General features: G+C 52.2%; 1 protein-coding gene across 2 annotated transcripts in view; it reads left to right on the top strand.

Moving 5' to 3' along the window:
- KIF13B (kinesin family member 13B) overlaps window positions 1-21,990 on the top strand; it is a 125,616-nt gene that overhangs the window by 90,808 nt on the left and 12,818 nt on the right. For both annotated transcript variants that reach the window (XM_037526538.1, XM_037526536.1), the window contains exons 29-37: window positions 162-217; window positions 1,631-1,755; window positions 2,708-2,884; window positions 5,457-5,549; window positions 8,975-9,127; window positions 9,806-9,883; window positions 11,112-11,165; window positions 15,845-15,953; window positions 16,697-16,833. In XM_037526538.1, coding sequence (XP_037382435.1) covers window positions 162-217; window positions 1,631-1,755; window positions 2,708-2,884; window positions 5,457-5,549; window positions 8,975-9,127; window positions 9,806-9,883; window positions 11,112-11,165; window positions 15,845-15,953; window positions 16,697-16,833 — 982 coding nt within the window. The remainder of the gene's footprint in view (window positions 1-161; window positions 218-1,630; window positions 1,756-2,707; window positions 2,885-5,456; window positions 5,550-8,974; window positions 9,128-9,805; window positions 9,884-11,111; window positions 11,166-15,844; window positions 15,954-16,696; window positions 16,834-21,990) is intronic.

Below are 21,990 nucleotides of genomic sequence, written 5' to 3'. Positions count from 1 at the left end.
CTCCTGTCCGGGCAGGTGGAGGCCGGGCGGGTCCTGGGAGTCTGTGTGGCTGCTCTGGTGGAAACCACCGTGAGACCACAGCTGCTCGCTCGGCCCGCAGTGCTTGTGGGTGTGCGTGAGCGTCGGTTCTGTTGGTGATGCCACCTGTTGTTCCGTCGTAGGACTCCTGTGCCCGGGATGGAGATGCACATTCCTGTCATCTTCCTGGACCTCAACGGTGAGTTTGCAGGTTTTCTCGAAGGCTCGTCCTGCTGAGGCAGCACTGGTGTAAGGGGGCGACTCCATGAGGCTAAGGTTGGGCCCCTTGTTTGTGCCCCAGAGGACTCTGACCTTGGGCCGAGAGTGGGGCTCTGGAAGGCAGCGTTTGCGTGGCGGGAACGGCCCCTCTCCCCAGGGCTGTGCCTGTGTGTCCTCCCTTCTCTCGCCAGTGCCCGTGGCGGTGACCTTACCTGCACCTGACATGCTTTCTTCTTTAATTCTTAGGGGACAGCTTGTGTCTGGGAAGCACTGATAACTAGCGGGGCCTTTGTGGCCTCTCTTCTTAGCACCTTTTAAGCCCCCCATTTTCTGTGGGTCCCTCCCTGAGCCATCTCTTTATCAAGTATTTCTTGCCAGCTCCCCCAGATCCTGTAAAGTGTTTCAGATGTGGCTCCCTCTTACATACATGCTGTCCGGAAGGGAAAAGAAAGCGAAAAAGTAGATTCAGGAGCTAAAAATGAGTTAACAGGCAGCCTTCGATTCCTCAGACATTGACAGAAGTGTGTTAAAACAACCCATCTTACACGTCGACAAGACTGGATGTCGGCCATGGTTTCCCCGAGCGAGCCGGAAGGGCTGCACTGCCGCGGTATCAGTGCCTCACGCCGCGTAGCTGATTAGACACAGGGGAGATCTTCAAGTTCATGTGGAATCAGAGGATAGTCCTTGGCCGCTGCTTCCCCTGGGGGTTGGGTGCAGTGCCTGGCGCTTTGTCCAGCCTTAGCGTCCCCCGAGCTTGGCGGCTGCGGGTGACTGTCCTGTTCTGTCAGCAAGACAAGATGCTGGGGGAGGGGGTGCATAGAGGGGTAAGAAAGTGGAAACAAGCTAAAGATCTGTTAGTGTGGCTGTTCTGAGACACGGCAGGACCTTGCTCAGCCTCATGCCCGTTTGTGGATCCCCCAGGCTCACAGACCAGGACGGGTACTTGTGGTGCTGCCTACAGGCTAATGGTGGGAGGGAGTCGAGGGGCCAGGCTGGGCCCGGACAACTAGTGGGCCTCGGGCTGCCCTTCAGTTCCCGCCCACGTATTGAACTTAACTGTCAGATCATCTCTGTCACTTGCTTCTTGCTTAGGAACTTAGGATGTCCTGTCTTGCAGGCCTACGGGCTGACCTGGAGTGACCTCTCGGCCTGTGGGCTTCTGGGTAAACTAAGGCATGAAGGTAGAGGATGGGATAGAGCAGTTTCTCAGGAACGTTCCAGCCCTGAGCCCCCAAGCCGTCTAGCGGGGCTCGTCTGCACCATGTACGATTTCAGAGCCAGACCAATGAGGTTTGAGGCAGAAGAATTTTAACATGAAGCATCTTGAGATCTTGCTGTTAGCGGTTTTCAGCACAAGGATCTCTATTTAATGGAGCTTCTTTGCTTTTAGCTGACGACTTCAGCTCTCAGGATAATCTTGATGACCCGGAAGCTGGCGGGTGGGATGCTACCCTCACCGGGGAAGAAGAGGACGAGTTCTTTGAGCTGCAGATTATAAAGGAGCATGATGGAGAGGTAACAAAGGAGGCTCAGGTCGGGGGCGCCTGTGGCCTACCTCCGTGGGCCTCTGCGGCCTCCAGCACAGTCATCGTTTTGGTGCTTGTATTTCTCAAGAGATGGAAAGAAAAGGCTCCCATTATGAGTCCCAGAAAAATGGGGCTTGGACATGCGAGTATGTCCCCTCCGGTGTAGCTTCCTCTCCTGGGAAATGCCTTTTTGCTCACGGTCAGGTCATGGTGACCACTCCCCAGGGACATGCTGGGGGCACAGGGAGGTGAAGAGGCCCTGTTTGCTGTTGCGTTGCAGTTTCTTTTTAGTGAAGACTTTTTAATAAAGGGAATAAAAGAGTAGATGAGGCCGCTCAGGGCATCCTGACAGCGGTCAGTCTGACCGGCAGGTACCCAGCGGGCCTCACCGAGTTTGAGGTTAAGATGAGTGTCACAGGACACTCGAAGGACATGCGGCGCCGTGGTGTCCTGAGATATGAAATCAGATGGGTTGGGTCCACCTGGCGACCGGGGCCTGCCCCAGTGGCGGGGCCCCTGCGGGTCAGGCAGACATGGGGCTTGGCAGGGGACGCGCTCTGTGATGCGCGTCTGACTGTGAGCCGTGGTCTGTGGTCTCAGGCCTTTGTGAAAGTTCCAGAAACAGCCCTTGACCGTGGTTAAGTCAGAGGACATCCTTCCTCACAGAGGGGGTCGCTGAGGTGTTTGGGGTTGGAGTCCTATGTCTGTGACCGACTCCAGAGTGACTCAGCAAGAATAACAACACTGGTGTGTCTGTGCCATGTGCGGGCGGAGGACGCTGCAATGTCGAGCAGGCACGGGGCCTGAAGGAGGCACCTGCAGACGGCGGTTCTGGCCGAGGGGCACTCTTGCTGGCGCTGCCTCTTCAGCCTGGGTCCAGGGGCTGCCTTGGGGTGCTTGTTCCCAGGAAGGGAGGGACGCATGCTCCTCTGTCTGTGCAGGCGAAGGCAGAAGCCTCCTGGGACTCGGCGGTGCATGGCTGCCCCCAGCTTAGCAAGGGCACCCCCGCGGACGAGCGCGTCTTCCTCATCGTGCGGGTCACCGTGCAGCTCAGCCACCCAGCCAGCATGCAGCTGGTCCTGCGCAAGCGCATCTGTGTCCACGTGCACGGCCGGCAGGTGAGTCCTCGGCGGGAGCTGCAGCCCAACCCCAGGTCTGCCTGAGGGCCCAGGGTGCTGCCGGCGCATGCTGCTCTCTCCAGGGTCACACCAGTGCCTGTGGCCTGCTCGCTTCCGTCCTGGGATGGGGCTTCCTGCCTCCCAGACAGTGCTACACTCTGCGCTGCGCCTTTCTTATTGCCTCTTCCCCAGTGGCTACCCCTCTCAGCGCCACCGGGCCCTGGCAAGGGCACGGTCAGTGCACAGTGGCTGCCGCACACCGGAGCCTGCGGGACGGGGAGGTTTGCAGGATGGGGAGGTTCGCTGCACGTGGGCTGGGTCCGCTCTTCCCACCCCTCCCCTGCCCACACCTTTCTCCCCTTCTAGTCACCTCTGCTGGGTGCTCAGTTACATATTTGGAGAGAGCAGACTTCAAGCTTGGGGTAAAAGATGAAGTAGCAGTAGTCTGCCTACTGCAGGAGTCAAGTCCGTCAGCAGGCGCAGGTGTCAGGCTGGGATAGTGGCTCGTGGGGCGCTCTGCTGGGATAGTGGCTCGTGCAGGTGCCCCCGGTGCAGGGGCTCTGGGTGGCGGGAGGGTGTGTCCAGGGCCAGGGCCAGGGTGGCAGTGAGGCTTCGGAGAAGAGGGTCCACGTGAGCTGCGCCTCAGCAGATGGGTTGGCAGCAGAGTCGGAGCTGGCTGTTCTGTGCCAAGGAGGGGCTTGCGGGGCTAGGAGGGGCAGAGCTGGGCTCCTCCCAGTGCCTGTCCCCTATGAAGGGTTTAGTAGAAATCTTACAGGTGAAATTATAAATGAGTTCTGTTACTGGCTTTGCAAATGCAGGATTTGGGAGGTTAAGGCTGAGGATCCTTTTAACTGTCTCTGCTCACTTTTTTGAGGCCTTTGCAATCACTGATGAAAACCAGGACAGATGAAAAGAAATCTTTTCATTTGGAAGAGCACAGTCATGGTTGACAGAGCTCTAGATGTAATCTCCACCCCTAAAAATTAATCTTCACTTCTAAATGTCACACTGATATCAATCTTGGGAACGAGGATGGGCCGTAATGCTGTTAAAATTGCAGCTCCTTAGCTCGGCAGTCCGACCTCAGTGAGACCAGGCTTGGGTCAGCTGCAGCTCTTGTGTCCAGCTTCCCGTTCGGGCAATCTATGAGGGACAGAAGGCACAGGCTGCTCCTGGGGAGCGCTGAGAGAAGCCACAGTTTCAGAAGTAGAGCTTCTGTTGTCAGGCACTGGCCTGCTCAGGTCCAGCCCCCGGGTCCACGGCTCCCTGCGCAGAGGGCAACATCGCCAGCCACCACGTGTCCTCCATTTCTAAAATATTTATTATTTTTTAATATTACTTGAAAATTGTTATCGTAGGGACAAGAAGTTGCCACGTTTTCCCCCATGGTTGAAATGGTTTGATTGTTTCAAATTGATGCTGAAGGATGACAGTATTTCAGGGCGTGCCAGCCTCCCGCCGCCCCGGTGCCGGGTGTTTCACCCCTAAAGGCTGCTCCTCCCTAGCGAGAATGTAGCGTGTCTCAGGAGCCTACTGCCCGCCAGCAGCACCAGTCATTCCAAACACACGGAATACAAGGCCCCACGCCACCAGGCCCCACACCTCCCCCGCCCCCCGAAAATCCAGCCTGGCTGTGTCGCGACCACTGACATTGGCAGTGACCCAGCATTGCAAGGCCCAAGGCAGCCAGGGGAGGGGTGGAAGGAATGGTCTGTCCGCTTCCCGAGAGGTCAGAATCTTTCAAAAACTACCTGGAGATCAGTGAATAGGAAGGAAATAATCTTGAAGCAGGCTCGTGAAAATGCGCATTTCTACGCCCAAACAGCTTCTCCCTTCCCCTGGGAGGGTGGGCGCACATGCTTCCAACTTGCCTTTTGTCTGGGGACAAAGGTTGAGTGTGAGTGGAATGTTCTGTTTTCTTATCTTCATTCACCGAGTGCTCTCCGCCCTCCTCCCGCTCTTGTCAACCTCCCCAGGATGCTCGGCCTCAGCAGCATCTTCCAATGAGTCATCTGTGCATTAATTCAACAGTTCAATTCTTAACTGTGCAGAGAGCACAGTCAGCATAAACAATGACCATGCACTCTTAAATCATTCTTCATAACGATCCTGCTTTGGTCGAGAATTTAATGCCTGAACTTGTCAATATTCATGGTACAAGATGTCCATCCAGCTGCCGGAAAAAAAAAAAAAGTGTGAGAAGCACCGCCAGCCCTGCTCACAGCTTAGCTAGAAGGTCATTTTACTGTCTTGAAGTCAAAAGTCTTATTCGGTGGCCTTTAAGCGGCGTTGAGCCAGAGGCCTGGTGTCAGACCAGAGGGGGGCCTGTCCTTTTCCCGTATTGGGTCTGGGGCCGGCCCCATTGCAAGTATCAAGTAAATTGGTTCTGTGCCCTAAGAGGAGGTTGGGGAACCTGTGTTGAGTGCTTTGGGGTTTAGCTAGCTGAAAAAGGAAATGTGCTCGGATTGTTTTGGGTGAGAGTGGACCAGGTACCCTTTGTGCTGTGTCTTTGTTAACGTCAGCTCAGTTTGTGAGATGGGAAGTCATATTCTCCTCTTTTGTTTTTCTCTAGGGTTTCGCCCAGAGTCTACTAAAAAAGATGTCTCACCGAAGTTCTATTCCTGGCTGTGGAGTGACTTTTGAAATTGTCTCCAATATTCCAGAGGTGAAGGATCATAGGCAATTTGAATTTACTAAAAATAAACATGTGAAAAGCGCTAACTCCCTGAAAAGTCACCTACCCAAGAATCATGTAGCAAGAGAAAATGTGTATTTAGGAATATGCCATATAGATTTGTAGAGGAATTCCCTAACCTTAACTCGCTGCAGTCAGTGAGGTTCTGGGTTTACTATTTTGTTAAAAAAGAACTTTCTTTTGAAAAGCAAATTAACACCTTTTCACTCATAGAAGACCTAAGATGACAAAACGGTAACCTTTGAAGGGAATTAAGAGAGAGAGGTGGAGGGAGGTTCTGTTTTGGAGTCAGAGAAATCTTGTTTCATTTCTTGGGCACGTGAACTTGGGTCAGTTGCTTTGAGCCAACATGTCCTCATTTATCAGGGGGTGAGTGGTGTCCTCTGGGCAGGCTTGTTTATAAGGGTTACATGAGACCATGTGGGAAAACCGGTGTGCTTTAGCAACAAATTGTAATTGCTATTGCATGATTGCTAGTTGCTATTAGTTGTCATTTTATTGTTAATTTTTCTTCTTCTGAGCTAATTGGGATATTCACGGAATCAAACAGATGGAGCTTAAAAGATGTCTGACAGGAGTGGGGGACGTGGCTTCTAGTGCTTCCTCGAGGTGAATGAATGCCCAGGCTAGACTTACTCACCAGGCGTTGGCACTGTGGTCCTGGAGGCCTCCCGGGAAGGAACAAAAAGGAGGTTCTGAGAAAAGGGAAGAAGAGCAGCTTCTTCTGCCGCATCCAGAGGGCGAGTGGTTAGGGAACGTGGAGTGGGTCCTGGGGTGAGCCCCCCGCCCCCGCCGTGGCCTCCCGTCATGCTCTCCACCGAGGGCTTAGCAGCCTGCTGACCGGCTCAGTGGGGCACCTGGACCATAGGTGGATGTGTCCTCCTTCACACGGACATCAGTCTGGGAAGGAAGCAAGCGCACCCCCCAGGCTCAGGCCTTGTTTTAGAATTTTTGTACCGCAAACACATTTCCCTCTCAGGTAATGCCAGGCGGCTGCTCTTTTCCTGTGCTTTCTGCCCTCAGCGTCCCTTCAACACTTTATAACCTGGGGCTGCTGAGCTTTTCAAAACTGAGGCTGTTGTCAGGTTTGGTCAAGTTGCGAAGACCTGGGTGGGGTCGTGGGTAACTCTGGGTGCCCTGTGTTCAGTCTGACTCTCCCTCTGGATGCCGTGCCTGCTTTCCTGCAGTTTCTGGGCTAAGTCTGTAAGGGGCTTGACTGCTGCTGAGAACAGAGCAGGCCCCGGGGTGCATGTGGTGGTAACAGGCGGTTGTGGGCGAGGCAGTGACTCCCCTGCCCCCACCCCTGGGATGCTGTCTGCCAGGGGAGCAGGAAGCGAGACACCCTCAAACTGGAAACAGCCCGGGTAGCCGTCAAGGGGCGAAGGCGCCTCGGCCCGTTACCGGCTGTGTGAGGAAAGGAGCCGGGTGAGGGGCCTCAGAACCGTGAGACTGAGTGAAAGATGTCACGACAGCAGGATTTCATTCTGTGAAGCCTAAAGCAGGACAGGCTAACCGGTGGTGAGGGAAGTTATCTATCCAGCCTCAGGAAGGACCAGGACTGACTGACAGCCCCCTCCCATCCCACCCCAGGGGTCCGAGGCCTCCGTCAGGCGGGTGTGCGTAACACGGCCACTGTTTATCAAGACTCAATTCTCCCCCTTCATATAAAACCACGATAACGTCTGTCCCCTCAGACACCGAGTTTTCTGTGTTGTGTGGTGAGGACAGGCCACCGGAAGTCAGAGGCCTGTTTCCCTCTCACCTCAGGCTGGCACTGGCCTCCCTCTTTCCTCGCCTACAAAATGAAGATGAGCCTTCCTTTCCAGATTATTAAAAGTCTCTAAGGAGACAAAAAAAAAAAATTGTGAACTTAAGCCAAAGTCCATATTTTAGATAAGACTCATTTAAGTTTTTGTTTGTTTTTTTTTCTTTTTTTTTTTTAATAATGTTGTCTTTTATTTTATTACTATTTTTTAAAGATTTATTTATTTATACACGCACTGGGTACAGTCAGAAGTGCGGGAGGGTGAGAGAATTCACCAGAGTCAGAGCAGGGAACAGAACAGGCAGACTAATGGAAATACACTGCTGAGGGGAGCAGCAGGTGTGGCAGGAGAGGTCTGTCATGCCATGTGGGACCCTCACCAGCGGCCAGGGATCCAACCGGTGCTGCAGAGGCTGCGGGCAGCTTTGCAGCCCAGCGCTCAACACTGCGCCACCAGGGGAGACCCATTGTTTTTTTTTAAGATTTATTTACAAGAGTTGGGGTGTAAGCCAGAGGTGCGGGGGGAGGGCGAGGATTCACCAGAGACAGAGTGGGGAGCAGAACAGGTGGATCTACTGAAATACACTGCTGAGGGCAACAGCGGGGAGACAGGAGAGGTCTGCTGCGCCACGTGGCTTAGCAACCTGGCTGGGGATGGAACTAGTGCCGCGGTGCCTGCGGATAGCTTCATTGTGCTTAGACTTAACCCCCTGCGCCACCAGGGAGGCCCTCATTTAAGTTCTAAAATTTCTTTGAAGTTAGAATGTCTTATAATCAATATCACAGAACTATTCAGTGGGTTTTTTCCTCCATAGTGGTATATAAAACATTGTGTTTTCTTATAGTTGACAGCATCTTACAAGGCTGTGGCTCACCGATGTATGTTCTATAGCTTTTGACATCATTATAACAAATTCATGAGTAAATAAAGTAGGTTTTCCCTGAGAATAACCTGCCATGAACCAAGTTTGCTTGGGATAATTAAATCAACCCTCAGAGTCCCTCCCTGCCCTGTGAAAGTCCTGTCTGTGTGCAGAGGGCCAGGGCCAGGGCTGGGCTCTGCCTGTGAGCAAGGCCAGTTTGCTTTGTTGCCTCCTTTGGTGCTGGTGCCAGCCACTGGCCTCTGCTGCCCCAGAGTTCAGGATCCAAACCATGTAGAAGCTGCACGTTTTGGATACGTCCTAAGGCTGCTAAGCGAGGAGGGTGCAACCCAAGCCTCCTTCTTGATGGCATCCTCGGCCCCTTGCCTGTCTCCTCTCTGGCCTGCCTCACCCCACTTCTTCATCCTCTGGTTCCCCAGGTTAGGGTCCGTATTTCCGGCTAGTCCACCAGGTTCTTTCCAGCCAGCAGTGTTGTTTGTGGTGGGAACCCGATAGAGACTGGCCTGCTTGGACACGGCTGGCCCCACTGCGCTGGCCTGGCCCCACCCACTCGCCCAACTGCCATTACAGTGTGTTTCTGAGGGAAAATGCATTCGGAGCTCCAGATGCTGACTTTAAAATGGAAATTTGGAATACATCCCATTTGTTAGTTGAGAAATCTCTGTATGTGTCTGTATAGATCAAGAAGCTTTTAGCATGTTTTCTACAGCAACGCACTTGATGTTAATATATAACTTTCCATTCTCCAGGATGCCCAGGGAGTAGAGGAACGGGAAACATTAGCAAGAATGGCAGCTAACGTTGGGAGCACAGCTTCTGCTGACTCAGAGGCTTATATTGAGAAATACCTCCGGAGCGTGCTGGCCGTGGAAAACCTCCTCACTCTGGACCGGCTCCGCCAGGTGGGCCAGCCACGGGCCTCACCTGCGCCCCACTCACTGCCCTTGATGGTGTCGTTGTGTTGAGACTTTTCAAGACTGTCCAGCAGAGCGTGATCCTGTAGTTTAAGCTTGCCTGGGCTGTCTTTAATGCTGTTTTTGAAAAGTTACTTTTTCCCAAGACACAAGGTGGAATCTAGTTGCTTTGATGCCAAGGGATAGAAAATATTTAACTCCTCATGGCCAGTACTGTTGGTGGGAAACACCTCATGACGAGGTGGGACAGGCCCTGCCTTGCTCACTGGATTTGAGGGCTCTGACCTTAGGGTGTGGTCACAGAGGTGCCAGTGAACCCGACCCTTAGAAACCCTAAGCCTCAGCTCACCTAGCAACACGTGCACTTTCCTTTTAGCTTTATTTATTTATTTACCAAAAATGCTAATAAAAGATAAAAGCGCATGTGTGAATGTTCACTGCCTTCCCCCTGGGACTCACTTCGGGCTAGCTTCACTGGGACGCGGCAGGTGATGCGTGGTCCAGGTGCCCTGTCCCTGGGTGTCCCCGTTCGCGGGCGCTGGGCTCCTGTGTCCTGTGAGGCAACAGCCGTTCTTTAGGGAGGAGGACTGTGTGGGGGGTGGTATCAGGCCCGCGTCAGAAGGGACTCTGGGCCAGCGTTTAATCCGTGTGCTTTCTTGCTGACAGGAAGTCGCAGTGAAGGAGCAGCTGACAGGAAAGGGGAAGCTGAGCCGGAGGAGCATCAGCTCTCCCAACGTGAACCGGGTGAGCCATTCAGGCCTGTCTCTGCTGGGCCACCTCTCTCGCCTGCTGTCTCCCCTGTCTCGGCAACGCATCCGTCCTCCACATCGCATGTCAGACCCCATTTCCTCCTCTGAGCTGACACCCCTCCCCACCCTCACCTTCGCCCTTCGGTGCAGGCCTGTCAACCGCCAGGCTGACACCGGGGGCCTGGCCATGTCAGGACCCTGCAGGTGGCTCCTTTCACTTTCCACCGCTGGCACAAAGGGGCTCGGTGAATGAGTGTTGAACTCAAGCAAAACTAGCCAAGTGCCTAGGGCATGCAGTCGAAATTTACTGGGCTTAACTTAATTACTTTTAAATTGAGGAGAAGTCTGGACAAGGTTTATAAACTCAGTTGCTCACAGGCTATATAAATGAGTTAAACAAGTTAAGTTTGTTCCGTAACACTGCCCTATTGTTTTTGTTTTTAGTAATAGAATTTATTTGCATGTTAAACACGCAAATGACTCTTCACAGGGAGCCAGACAGTGTCCTGTGGCTTAGCCTCCCTGCTTATGATAAGGATGCAGATCTGAGCGCTGTCGCACCTTTGTGTCATTTTACCCCAGTAAGAGCCACTGTGGTCTTGAGCGGCTGCCCCACGGCTTAGTGTTTGAGGGACAGTGGTGAGATAGGGCGTCTGCCAAGCTGGAGGGCACGTGTGGCCTCAGGGACCCAGTCACATCCCTCATGGCCTCAGGCTGAGAGGTTGGGACCATTGAGTTGGACTCAGACAGTAAGAAATGTCCCTTTAATTCAGGTAAATACTTTCTTGTTCCTTCAGAACGTGATGTATTAAAAACACATGACGCACATAGAGGTTCGCCATGTGGGATGCCTGGGCTGAAGGTACTTTGTAAGTGAGAAGCCAGAGAGGAGGCCTGGTCTGGGCACGCAGACTCACCAGCCGCCTGCTCAGGACAGGCGGCCACCAGCAGGCCAAGCCGCGCCCAGTGCCGGCCAGTTGTTGCCCTGGTGTGAACTCCACGCCCAGGCTTATCTATCTCTCCTGCTTCAAGTTGCTGGTAACTAATCCAGTGAAAAAGTCGTGCCTTGACAGTGTTCCCGAGGCCACAGTCCGGTTCCCCATCTTGGGCTCCCCAGCCTCTCTGCCCGCCCCTCTTCTGGTGGGTGCAGTTTCGCGCCTTGCTTACGGGCTGGGGTTGTCCTGCTTCCGCCCTAGGCTGACCCCTCTTTGCTGTCTCCACAGCTGTCCAGCAGCCGCCAGGATCTCATCCCCTCCAGCAGCCTGGGCAGCAACAAGGTCAGTGTGTCTAAGCGTATCCTTTCCACGCAGGCCCCCACCCCACACCGCCCGCTCCCCCTTGCACGCCCAGGCGCCCCGACTCTTCCAGGCCATGTGAGGTTGGCTGGGAAGTGCTTGAGAGCCCATGGCAGTTAGAAGAAGGTGGACTACACCCACTTACTGCTCTCCCTTTTAGGGGCTAAGAAACAATTTTGCTGCCTAGGTTGATCATTTCTGTTTAAGAACCCCCTCCTGCTGGACTGTGGGTGCTCTGGGGTGGGTGCACGGCGGTGGTGGGACCTGATGGGGGGCGCCAAATGTTACCTCCATTAAAAAACTGAGAAATGTGTTTCCTGTTCCTATCAGAAAAAGAAACTTCAAATCACATTTTTAATACTAAGATATTGATGTGATGATTGAAAGTTTACGAGAAATAAGAACGTTATACGTAAAAGTAAATATTACTTGTCAGGGGAAAGAAAATAAGGAACGGTGATTTTGTGAGCTGGGATTAATTTATTTCCTTGGTTTTATAGCTTTTCCTGCTCAACGGGGTTTAGCGCGTGGGTTTTTCATCACTGTTTGAGGGGCCAGGCGCCCCGAGGGTGGACGCTGGCCGGCCGTGGCATCTGTGAAAGCCGCGTGGGGTGCCGCGTGCTCCCCGTTACCGTTAATTATTCTGCAGTTTCTGTGTGTTTGAAATTTTCTTTATAAAAACCTACGGAAAAGAGCCGCGAGCTGCCGAGCCAGGCTCCCCGCCGAGGCCCAGGTCACCCGGCGCGGGCGGCCTCGCTGCATGGTCGCTGCCGGGTGCCCGGGCCGCCACCCTCCCGCCGCCGGGGCGTGGGGGCTCTGGGCGAGGCGGGTCGTCCCGCGGGAGCCTCTGAGCCCGCCGGGCCGTCGGTTTCAACCTTAAACACAGCGTTTTCCGCAGAACGTTCTGGCTGGACGCCGGGGACCCGTCTCTGCCCCGGGCCCCGGGGCCGCGACCGCCCCGTGGGGGCGCCTCCCCTCGCCTCCCGCCGCCCTGAGGAGCCCGCGGGGTGGGGTGGGCACCCCAGAGCGGCTCGGGCGGGAGAGGGGGGAGGGGGGAGGGGGAGGGGGGAGGGGGGCGGGGGGCGGGCCGGGAGGGGCCCGTTCGCGGCGGGGTGGGGGGCAGGGGGGGCGCGGCCTCGGGAGACGCCGACCGGCCGGCTCGCGGGGGTTGGGGGGCGGCCGTGGACAGCTTGGCCTCGGGGCGCCTGAGGAGCAGCAGGGCTGGTGCGGAGCCGTGCGGGGAGAAGCGGGCCTGGGGGGGCCCCGCGGGGCGAGGTCGGAAGGGGCTCCCCGCTGAGCCTCTGGGTGTTGCGGGTTCCGGCTCCTGTGAGCAGATGCCCTGCCTGAGGAGGCAGCCGAGTGTGGGCGGGGGAGCCCGTTCCCCCGCGCGAGCGCCCAGGCCTGCTCTCCCGCCTGCGGGACGCGCCGCGTTTGCTCTGGCGTGTGACAGACGTCCCTGAAAGACGTGTCCGTGGTTTCCTTTCCTTTCGGGCCGCCCGCCTCCGTCCGTCCTCAGAGATGCGGGGAGAGCTGACTCCCCGTCGGGCGCTCCTGCTGGGGGCGCAGCCCGCCCGCCACCAGGACCCCTGCCGCCGCCCCCCAAGGCAGCTTCTGCGCTGGCGGGCCGCGCGCCTGCTGCACCCGGCTTTTGTGGACGTGACTTTGCCGTCAGCGTCAGCATACGGTTCCCTTCCAGAGCGCCTCACTGCCTGGGTCTGACACCACAAAGTGTTGACCTGTCGAAGGGACCGTCTTCTAGGGCCTCCCCTGGTGGCGCCGGTGGTTGAGCGCCTCTGCAGCGCGGGTTTGATCCCAGCCAACCCGCGAGGGTCCCTCATGGCGCGCAGACCTCTCCTGTCGCGCCCGCTGCTCCCCTCAGCGGTGGATTTTCAATCAGTCTGCCTGTTCTGCTCCCGGCTCTGTCTCTGGTGAATCCTCTCACCCTCCTGTGCATCTGGTCTGTACCCCAGCTCTTGTATGGATAAATAAATAAATCTTTCAAAAAAAAAAAAAGGGACCATTTTCTAAATTCAGAAGGTTCTGGAATGTGAGGAGTTGTAACCAGTGGTTATGAAGTATGAATCCATAAATTGTGTGTAAATACATTACATACGTCCATACAGGAGCACCTTTCCTCAAAGCCGGGAGGGTGAGGGCCCTGGGCGCTGGCTTCTGGGCCCCACAGGCCTTTGCCAACACGACTATCTTGGGGTCACATGCAAGACAGTCCAGTGTGGAGTCCAGTTTTGAACTTGGTGATGCTGACAATGTTCAGAGATGTGTTCTGAGGTAACAGAAGATGGCGATCACATTAGTTACTTTGCAGGCTTGTGTGGGCTGTGTCCGGCTTCTCCCTTCGCATCACTGTGTGTGCTGCTCCGTTCTTGACCGCCAGGTCCGAACTACACATGCTGGAATCTTTCCTGGGTGGTGCGTGGTGCGAACCCGTCTTTAGTTCTGGCCAACACTGAATATTCAGGTAGTTGAATGATGCTTAGAAGCAGGGAGCCCCTCTGGGACTGGTTCAGCACCGCCTTTCCCCCCTAGGTTTCCCAGGAGAAAGTTGGTTGGGGACAAAGTGAGTGAAGGTCGTGGCAGGGGGGCCGGGCCGGGCGTCCAGTGGGACAGGCGTTCCAAGGAGGTGAGAGGACGCTCAGAGATTCTGAACCATCTCGCAGTTGACCTGAGGCTCAGGAAAGGTGGCCACCCCCCCCCCACCCCGGAGGATCTTATCTTTGCTGCATGTAATCTAAAGATAAACTGAATTTGATTTACTACTCCCAACTTTTAAATTTACCTTTGGGCCTTAAGGAAACTGCTCTTGAGATTAGCTTTTCCATCAGAAATAAAACATCCCTGTTGCAGTGATGCAGCTTTTTCCTGGGGGACGCTTGTCACAGTAAGGCTGCTTTTAATGGCTCTGGTGAAACAGCCCTCCGGCCGGGTGCCAGCAGGTAGCCGGTCTTCCCAGCTGGCTAGATTGTGAGACCTCACAGCACAGGCAGGACTGTCATCTTAAGTGCTGGAATCGCTAGTGTCCTTTCAGGCAAAGTGGTGCTTTTCATACGTCAGTAAGACAGCGTGCCTGTCTTCCCACAGGAGTTTTTATGCAATCAAAAGCAGCCAAAGCCCTAACAGATATTCAGTCAACAAACCCGCATGCTGGTTTGACTCCATTGTCTCCTTGAAAACTGCGGTGATTTAGTGTGGCCAAGTATGAGTCACTCCTTCAGCCGCATTAGAAGCCGCCCTGGGACCTGGTGTGTCACTTGCACTTCTCTTTATTTGCCTCCTTGTCACTTCCCTGAGAAAAAACAGACCTCTTTACGGGAAACTTGAATGTCGCGTGCGAGGAGCGGCCACGGCCACGGGAAGCCAGCAGGTGCGGCCAGACCCTTCCGCTGCTCAACACCCACCTTCCCACCCAGCAGAAGGCTGGTTTGGGAACAGCCTGACTCTCCTCCTGTGCCTGTCCCATGGGGGCTGATTCTGAAGTTTGAGAGACACTAAGACCCACATGGTGGGGTGGAGACCACCGTGGCCAGAACTAAAGACGGGTTCGCACCACGCTCTGCCGTGTTGCAGCTGGGCTCAAAAGAGAAGTAAAGGCCCAGGGGTCCCGAGTCCGTTATGTTCATGGGCCCAAAGTCGTCTCCTCCTGCAGCCCATTTACCTGGCGCTTCCTTCCTTCCTTCCCCCATTTCAGGGAAGGGGTGGCTCTGCAGCCCCAGGCTAAGGACATTTGCTGAACAGGAGACACTTATGGCCTTCCCTTGCCTGGGGGGTGGTGGGGGGAGGTGGCAGCTGCACCCGGAACCCAGGCTTCATGTCTGATGAGAGTGGACATGCGCCGCAGGATGGAAGGAGTCCAGGGGGTGAGTCCAGGGGAATCCTTCCAGATCTGGGGGCGTCAGCCAGAGGGAATTTGCTTGGTGAGTCCTCAGGACTGGAAACTCAGAGACGCCCACGACTTGTGATGACTCGTGGGCTTAACTGGAACTTGTCTTTAGTGCTTGTTGGTCATGGACTATTCTAGAATTTTTGCTCTCGGGGCTCGTGTGTGGGTGGGTGTTCCTGGAGCCTTGGTGTTGTCCTGGGCCCAGGTAAGCATCCTTTCTACTCTGTGAGGACCATTTTTGTTTTCTGTGAACACTTTCGCCACAGTTTAATTCATTTTCTTAATCTCACAGCACCAACTTTAGGCCTTGCCTTACTATTTATGCTGTTTCATTACTTGTCCTTATTTCTCTCTGCATTCCGTACACGTTGGTTTATATTGCTTTCACCGTCACGTGGAGAACATTTGCTGCTCTGATTTCTTGTTTGACTTGTGAGTCATAAGGTACCAGGAAAAAGGGGCAGAACAGCAGAACTTAAGACATTCCTGAGAAATGGCTAAGAGAGCTGTGTGGTGTGGAAGCAGCAGGGGCACGGGAGGTAGGATGGAACTTGGAGGCTGTACGTGGTAACTGGAGGGTGTTCCGGCGAGGCGGCAGTGGCCTCAGGGAAACTGATACCATGAAGGCATTTCAGTCATCACAAGTGACATGTTATGTGCAGGAACAGAGCATTTTCAACATGTGGCCTTTTCCCATAAATATCTAAACTTTTTGGTAATTAATTTGAAATAAAAATGGTGGGGCTTGTCCTGTTGTTAATAGGGCCGGTGGGAAAGTCAACAGGACGTGTCGCAAATAGCCGCTGCCAGAGGAGCCGCGCCGGCTGACCCGTCCCCTCCCAGGCCCCCAAATGGCCAGTCCCTCGATCCAGGTAAGTCCTGCCCTAACTGTCGGTCACTGTCCAGGAATTTGAGCCTCTTTCTGGAAGAGCTTAAATGGGGTCTTCTGCCAAGCTACGGCGCTGGGTGGCTGGGCTGTCTTCCTGCTGCCGGGCCACGCTGACCGGGAATGTTGACTTGTCCCGCACCCCTGGGCTACGTCTGCGGCCCGACTCCATGCCTAGTGTTGGCTAAAGGGGTTTGTGCTTATGTCCAATGACAAAGGTCCTTCTTCCCGAGAAAGCCTTGACAGGCCGGTGTCGATCCCATAAAACACCTCAGGAGACGTTTTCTGCTCACCTTAAACGTTTTGCAGAATTTCCTGGTGACACTATCTGGGTCTAGAATTTTCTCTGTGGGAAACTTTTAAATTATGACTTCAATTTCTTCTATGTAGAGTTGGGGTTTTTTTTTGTTTGTTTGTTTTTTTGTTTTTGTTTTTTGGTTTTTTTGGGTCAGTTTCCATGAGCCAGGCTCTCAGGGAACTTTCTATCACAGTTCAGGTGCCTTTCCTACATGTTCCAGTGCTCCCTTTTTGCAGTATTTGTGGGGTCCGTTGTGATGTTCCCTTTTACTCTGACACAGATCTTTTTTTCCCCTTTCTGATTTCCTTGAATACTCTTGCCACAATTTTATCAGTTTTCTTAATCTCACAAAACCAACTTTTGGCTTTTAAAAAATTGTTTTGTTTCACTGCTTTTTCTTTTCTCTCTTTGCCTCTGAACCTTGCTGGCAGACATCGACCACACAAGCATCTCCTTGAACCCTGTGAAATCCTTGATGCCACAGATACAGATGCCAAAGCTCCTCAAGTCTCTCTTGCCCCTCCGTGACGAGAAGAAGGGCAAACAGCCATCGCCCTTTGCACATCAGGTACCAAGCAGCCGTGAGCCTTTTCCTAATAGATCGCTGGTGAGACTATGCTCCGAGTTAGCTGAGGCAGAATGCGAGGGCCAGCGCAAGGGGGAGGTGGGGGCTTCAGAACCGGGCTTTTAGGCCCAGTAAAAGCTTGCGATAATTTCTTCTCCACTCTCATCAGAGATAACAGAGCTGCTTAAACTTACTGACACTCTCCTCCTTGCTTTTAAAAAATGCCAAGTACACGACTAATGTGATTCATGGTAATATCACTTAGAGCAACAATAGTAAAATTTATGAAGGGCACTTAGTGGTGTTTGTGTATTGCCAAACAGCAAATGTAATTCTATTTTTAATTCTTGATTTCATTTCTTGCTTCAAACAGTTTGATATCATCACCGTCCTTCCCTCTCAACCCCTTATTTCCTCTGCCGTGGTTTACTTGTTCTTTCACTTAGACTATTAAGAGTGATTGCTGGTCTTATTTCCCTTTTTTCTTAAAACCTTGTAACCAGCCTTAGAATAAGTTTTTGAGAAACATTAAAAGCTTTCCCAGACAATCAGGAAAATGTTCTTATGTGAGGGAGAAGGGTGAAGGGAGCTTCCTGGAGGTGTGAATTCAGCAGAAAATGATAAATGAGGATTTATTTATACTCATTCAAAAACACAAAAGAGAGTGCAAGTTCAGTTGTTGAAATAGCTCTTTGGCCATCAGCCTCTCCCATTTGCTTAGCATTCCAGTGGCAGCAATGCAGATGAGTCCTGTCTGAGACCGTAACTATTTAGAAGAGTTTTTGGAGGTTGTGAATGTGTATTCAAGGCTGATGTTACTCGTTTTCTAAGGCAGCTGTGCAGACATAGAGTTTTTCCTCTTAGCATTGTGCATCCACATGAGCATACACGTACACAGAGTTTATAAAAAGTAAACTTTGAGATTTTGGAAATGTGTAAACCACACTTAGCTAGATACATAACAGTTGCTTGATAATTATGAACATGAATCTGTGACCATGTGAGCTAAAAAAATAGCCAGTTTAATACTTAGCCGGGGTTGGAGTCAGCGAAAATGGTTTTTCCAAGGGTATGTTACTACCTGCCTCATTCTCTTCTAAACACCAGTGCTGCTGTGCAAAGTGTGATTCGTGGATTGTCTGTGTTAGAATTTTCATGTAGCTTTTAATTAAAATAGGTGTCAAAGGAAGCGTGGCCTGACCTCATCACCCGTACGTGGGGGCATCTCTGGTGAATCCTTCTCACACTGAAGTTGGATGACCAAGGTTTTTTGGCTGCTTATTCAATAGAGACAGTTATCTAAGTTGAGGGAAATTGGAACAGCATTAAAGTCAATGAATCGTCCCCAAAACAGTTTTTTGAAACTACTTTGAGTTTTTGACGTCGAGTCGCCTGGCGCAGTAAGGAACCCCTCCCTGCAGTGCCAGTGAGCGGTGGCTCTTCCGGCTCGCGAGGGCACCGCGTGTCAGCGCAGCCCTGCTGGGGAGGGCCCCTGGAGACGTCCCGGTGGAGAGCCATGGCTTCGAAGTATTTTGAAGGCAGCTTAAGCAATATTTGTTCATTCAGTTAACTTTTTTTTTGAACAGAGGTTGGGAAAGTGGTCCCAGACAATTCATGTATCATAAGTAAGTGAAAATATAAATATGAAATCGGCTTTAATGAACATTGCCCAGTGGTGGAGCTAAAACACTCCGGTAGGTTTGCAAACCCCCGACTCCACTCAGGGGGACTCCACTCCCCTTTCTCAAGGGCAGCAGGAGCCACTGTAGCCCACGCAGCCTCTGCCTTCGGCCTGGCTTCCCCACCACCGCTCAGTCCTTCTCACTTGTCTTTTCTGGGACAATTTGTTTCCTCTTTCTTTTGAACCCTAACGCTGGGTAGTGTCGCTCGGCTTCCTGGCAGTGCTTACACTGCTCTCCCCAAACCAGACATTGCCCCTAAGCCTGGCCTTGGAGCTCTAACTGCCTGTTCTCCTTTTTCATTCCTGCATCAGTTAGGCACTCACATGTCACACACCCCAGACATTACTGTTCGTTTCTGCTCATGGTCTGTTTATTCCCAACCACTTACCACCTACAGAAATGCACGCCCATCGGGGCCTCCCTGGTGGTGCAAGGGGTTAAGTGTCAGCACTATGAAGCAATCTGCAGCTACTGCAGCACGAGTTTGATCCCCAGCCAGGGAGCTACCCATAGGACTCCGCAGACCTCTTCTGTCTCCCCGCTGCTCCTCTGAGCAGTGTGTTTCAGTCAGTCTGCCTGTTCTGCTCCCCACTCTCTCTGGTGACTCTCTCATCTGCACGCCCGCCTGTCTGCTGAAACAGCCCTTCAGTAACGTGGGGGATGGCTTCTTAACCCAGTGGCTTCTAGCAGTCTTCACACCTCACCTGTAGGCCTTCAACATTCCTGCTTGTTAGAACAATAAGCTCACCCTGTTCCCTGGAAAACCAGACTTGCTACCTCAAAGTGGAGGTTCCTTTTTTGATGGTCTACCCTGACCCTTCCTTGCGGACCCTCCAGATCCTCCAGCATAAAGGTCGACTGTCCCAACCACTCTGCTCCAGCTTTCTCTGCTGTTACCACAAGTTACGGGGAGGGAGGAGCCTCAGAAAGACCCTGTCATGCTCAGCTAGAGCCCAGGCTCCACGCCCATGGCCACGGCAGGGCAGTCCTTCCCAGCTGGCCCAGATCCTCCTCTCCAGGGAGATCGTGATGCCTCTGTTAGGTTCGTTATGGCGATGAGTGACATTTGTCCAAGGCCTTCCCTCGTTGGACGACTTAGAAAACCAAAAAGAGCTCATGTTGAGGAATGTTCTAAGCCATGCTGTTGGCTGCTGGCCTGGCAGCGGCATTGCCCTCCTCCCAGGAGTGCAGAGAAGCCCTCCCTATGTGTTGGTCCTGTTTTGTTTGCTGCTCACGCCTGTGAGTGCTTTCATATCCATATAACTAATTGTTAAATAATAAGCAGTATCGGACCAAGAAATGGTAGTTGTCAGGACATCAAAGCAGAGCCCAGAACAATAGAAATCTGCGCAGAACCCAAGAGGAAGCTGGGCAGATTCCGCAGTGCAGGGAGGATGTGTTGCATTAACATTCCAAAAGGGCAGAGTCAAGGTAGATGGTAGCCCTGCTCCAGATGTGCACACATCCCCGGTGTGGACATCCAGAGACATGCAGGGTCACAAGCAGCCAAGCCTGGTAGCACCTCTTATTTCTACCCCACCCCAACTTTCTCCCTTCATTTTTTTTGAAGATTTATTTATTTATGCATATAAGAACTGGGGTACAGGCCAGAGGCTTGGGGGGGAGGGGGTGAGAAGATTCACCAGAGACAGAGTGGGGAACAGAACTGGCAGACTGACTGGAATACACTGCTGAGGGGAGCAGAGGGCGAGACAGGAGAGGTCTGTTGTGCTATGTGGGTTGCTCCCTGGCCGGCCGGGGATCTAACTTGTGCTGCAGAGGCTGCGGATTGCTTATAGGTTGCGTTTTAACCCCTTGTGCCACCAGGGAGGCCCTTCCTTCATTTTTAAAGCCATTTCTCATGTGCCTATCATGAAAGATACTGGAACTTTCTCCTTTTTGCTTTTGTCCTGTTCAGTTTGGAGACTTAAACTACTTGTCAGAAATAATCACAATCATAAAGCACCTTGCACTAACCCCCTGCACTCTGCCCCTCCCGTGAATCTCCCCAGCCCCCTGCACTGCCCCCCCACCCCCCATCTTTGACTACTGGAGTGGACCTCAATTATTGCACATGCTTCTGGATATACTACTACGAGAATCCATTGACCACTTGTAATTATTTAGGGAATACAGTTAGAAATGATTTATGAGGATGGATTAAGGGAGCTATTTATAGTTTGAGCAAACAGTGGTCAAGGCAGGGCAGGCATCCCCAGGGCAGCGGCACCCTGAGGTGGGTGTCAGGTGTCAGGACAGTCCCGCTGAAATCACAGGGCGACAGAAAGGAAACCAACAGAGAGAGTGCAGCACTGGGTAGGGACAAGGGTTCGTTGGAAAGCAGGGCTCTAGAACACCTGGGGGTTCTGCCATCTCTCTTTTTTAAAGACAGGAAGATTTTGAGGATATAAAAATGATCCAGATAAGAACAAGGAAGAGAAAGGTCTGGTGTCTACCAGTCATTGCCCATATTTTCTTTGTTAGATTAGATGGAAGGGAGGCAGAATTTGTGTAATGAGGGAACAATTATTATAAAAAAAACTTTTTTTTTTTTTTTTTAGACATTACTGACAAGTTTTATTTTTTTTTTTATTTATATATATATATTTTTTTTATAAATTTTATTGTTATATTCCCCATACAATTGCAGCCCCCCCATTCTGACCCCAATCCCTCCCCTCCCGCCCCCGCCCCCCTAAAAGTGTCTCTGGTTCATAGTTTTTTGTTGATTTTGATTTTCACTTTCTTATAGTTATTCATTTTCCTGGTCCCTTATTTAAGTTTTCTAGATTCCTGCTATGAGTGAGACCATCCGGTATTTTTCTTTTTCTTTTTGGCTTATTTCGCTGAGCATGATCCCTTCCAGCGCCATCCATGTTGCTGCAAATTGCATGTGTTTATCTTTTTTGAATGCTGAGTAATATTCCATGGTATATATGTACCACATCTTCTTGATCCAGTCATCTATTTTTGGGCATTTGGGTTGTTTCCAAAGCTTAGCTATTGTAAACAGTGCTGCTATAAACATAGGGGTGCAGGTGTTCTTTGGAATTGATGTTTCTGTGTCCTTTGGGTAAATACCTAGGAGTGGAATTGCTGGATCCTATGGAAGCTCTATGTTTAGTAGGTCCAGAAATCTCCACACAGCTCTCCACAGTGGTTGGACCAGTTTGCACTCCCACCAACAGTGCAGAAGAGTTCCTTTTTCTCCACACCCTCGCCAGCATTTGTTGTTGCCAGTTTTTTTAATATGTGCCATTCTCACTGGTGTAAGATGGTATCTCATGGTAGTTTTGATTTGCATTTCCCTGATGGCAAGTGATGTTGAACATTTTTATAAAAAAAACTTTTAATCAGAGTGTCCTTGACATTTTCAACAAGAATGTTCAATTCCCTCCCTCGAGTGAGGATACAAACACGAAACCACGTGAAACTCTAATGAAAAGATGAATGTTTATTAACTTGTACTTTGGATCCA

The sequence above is a fragment of the Talpa occidentalis genome, unplaced genomic scaffold, assembly GCF_014898055.3.
Source record: "Talpa occidentalis isolate TD23 unplaced genomic scaffold, MPIMG_talOcc4v2.1 talOcc4.4, whole genome shotgun sequence".
NCBI classification, from domain to species: domain Eukaryota; kingdom Metazoa; phylum Chordata; class Mammalia; order Eulipotyphla; family Talpidae; genus Talpa; species Talpa occidentalis.
This window is presented reverse-complemented; position numbering and strand designations above follow the sequence as displayed.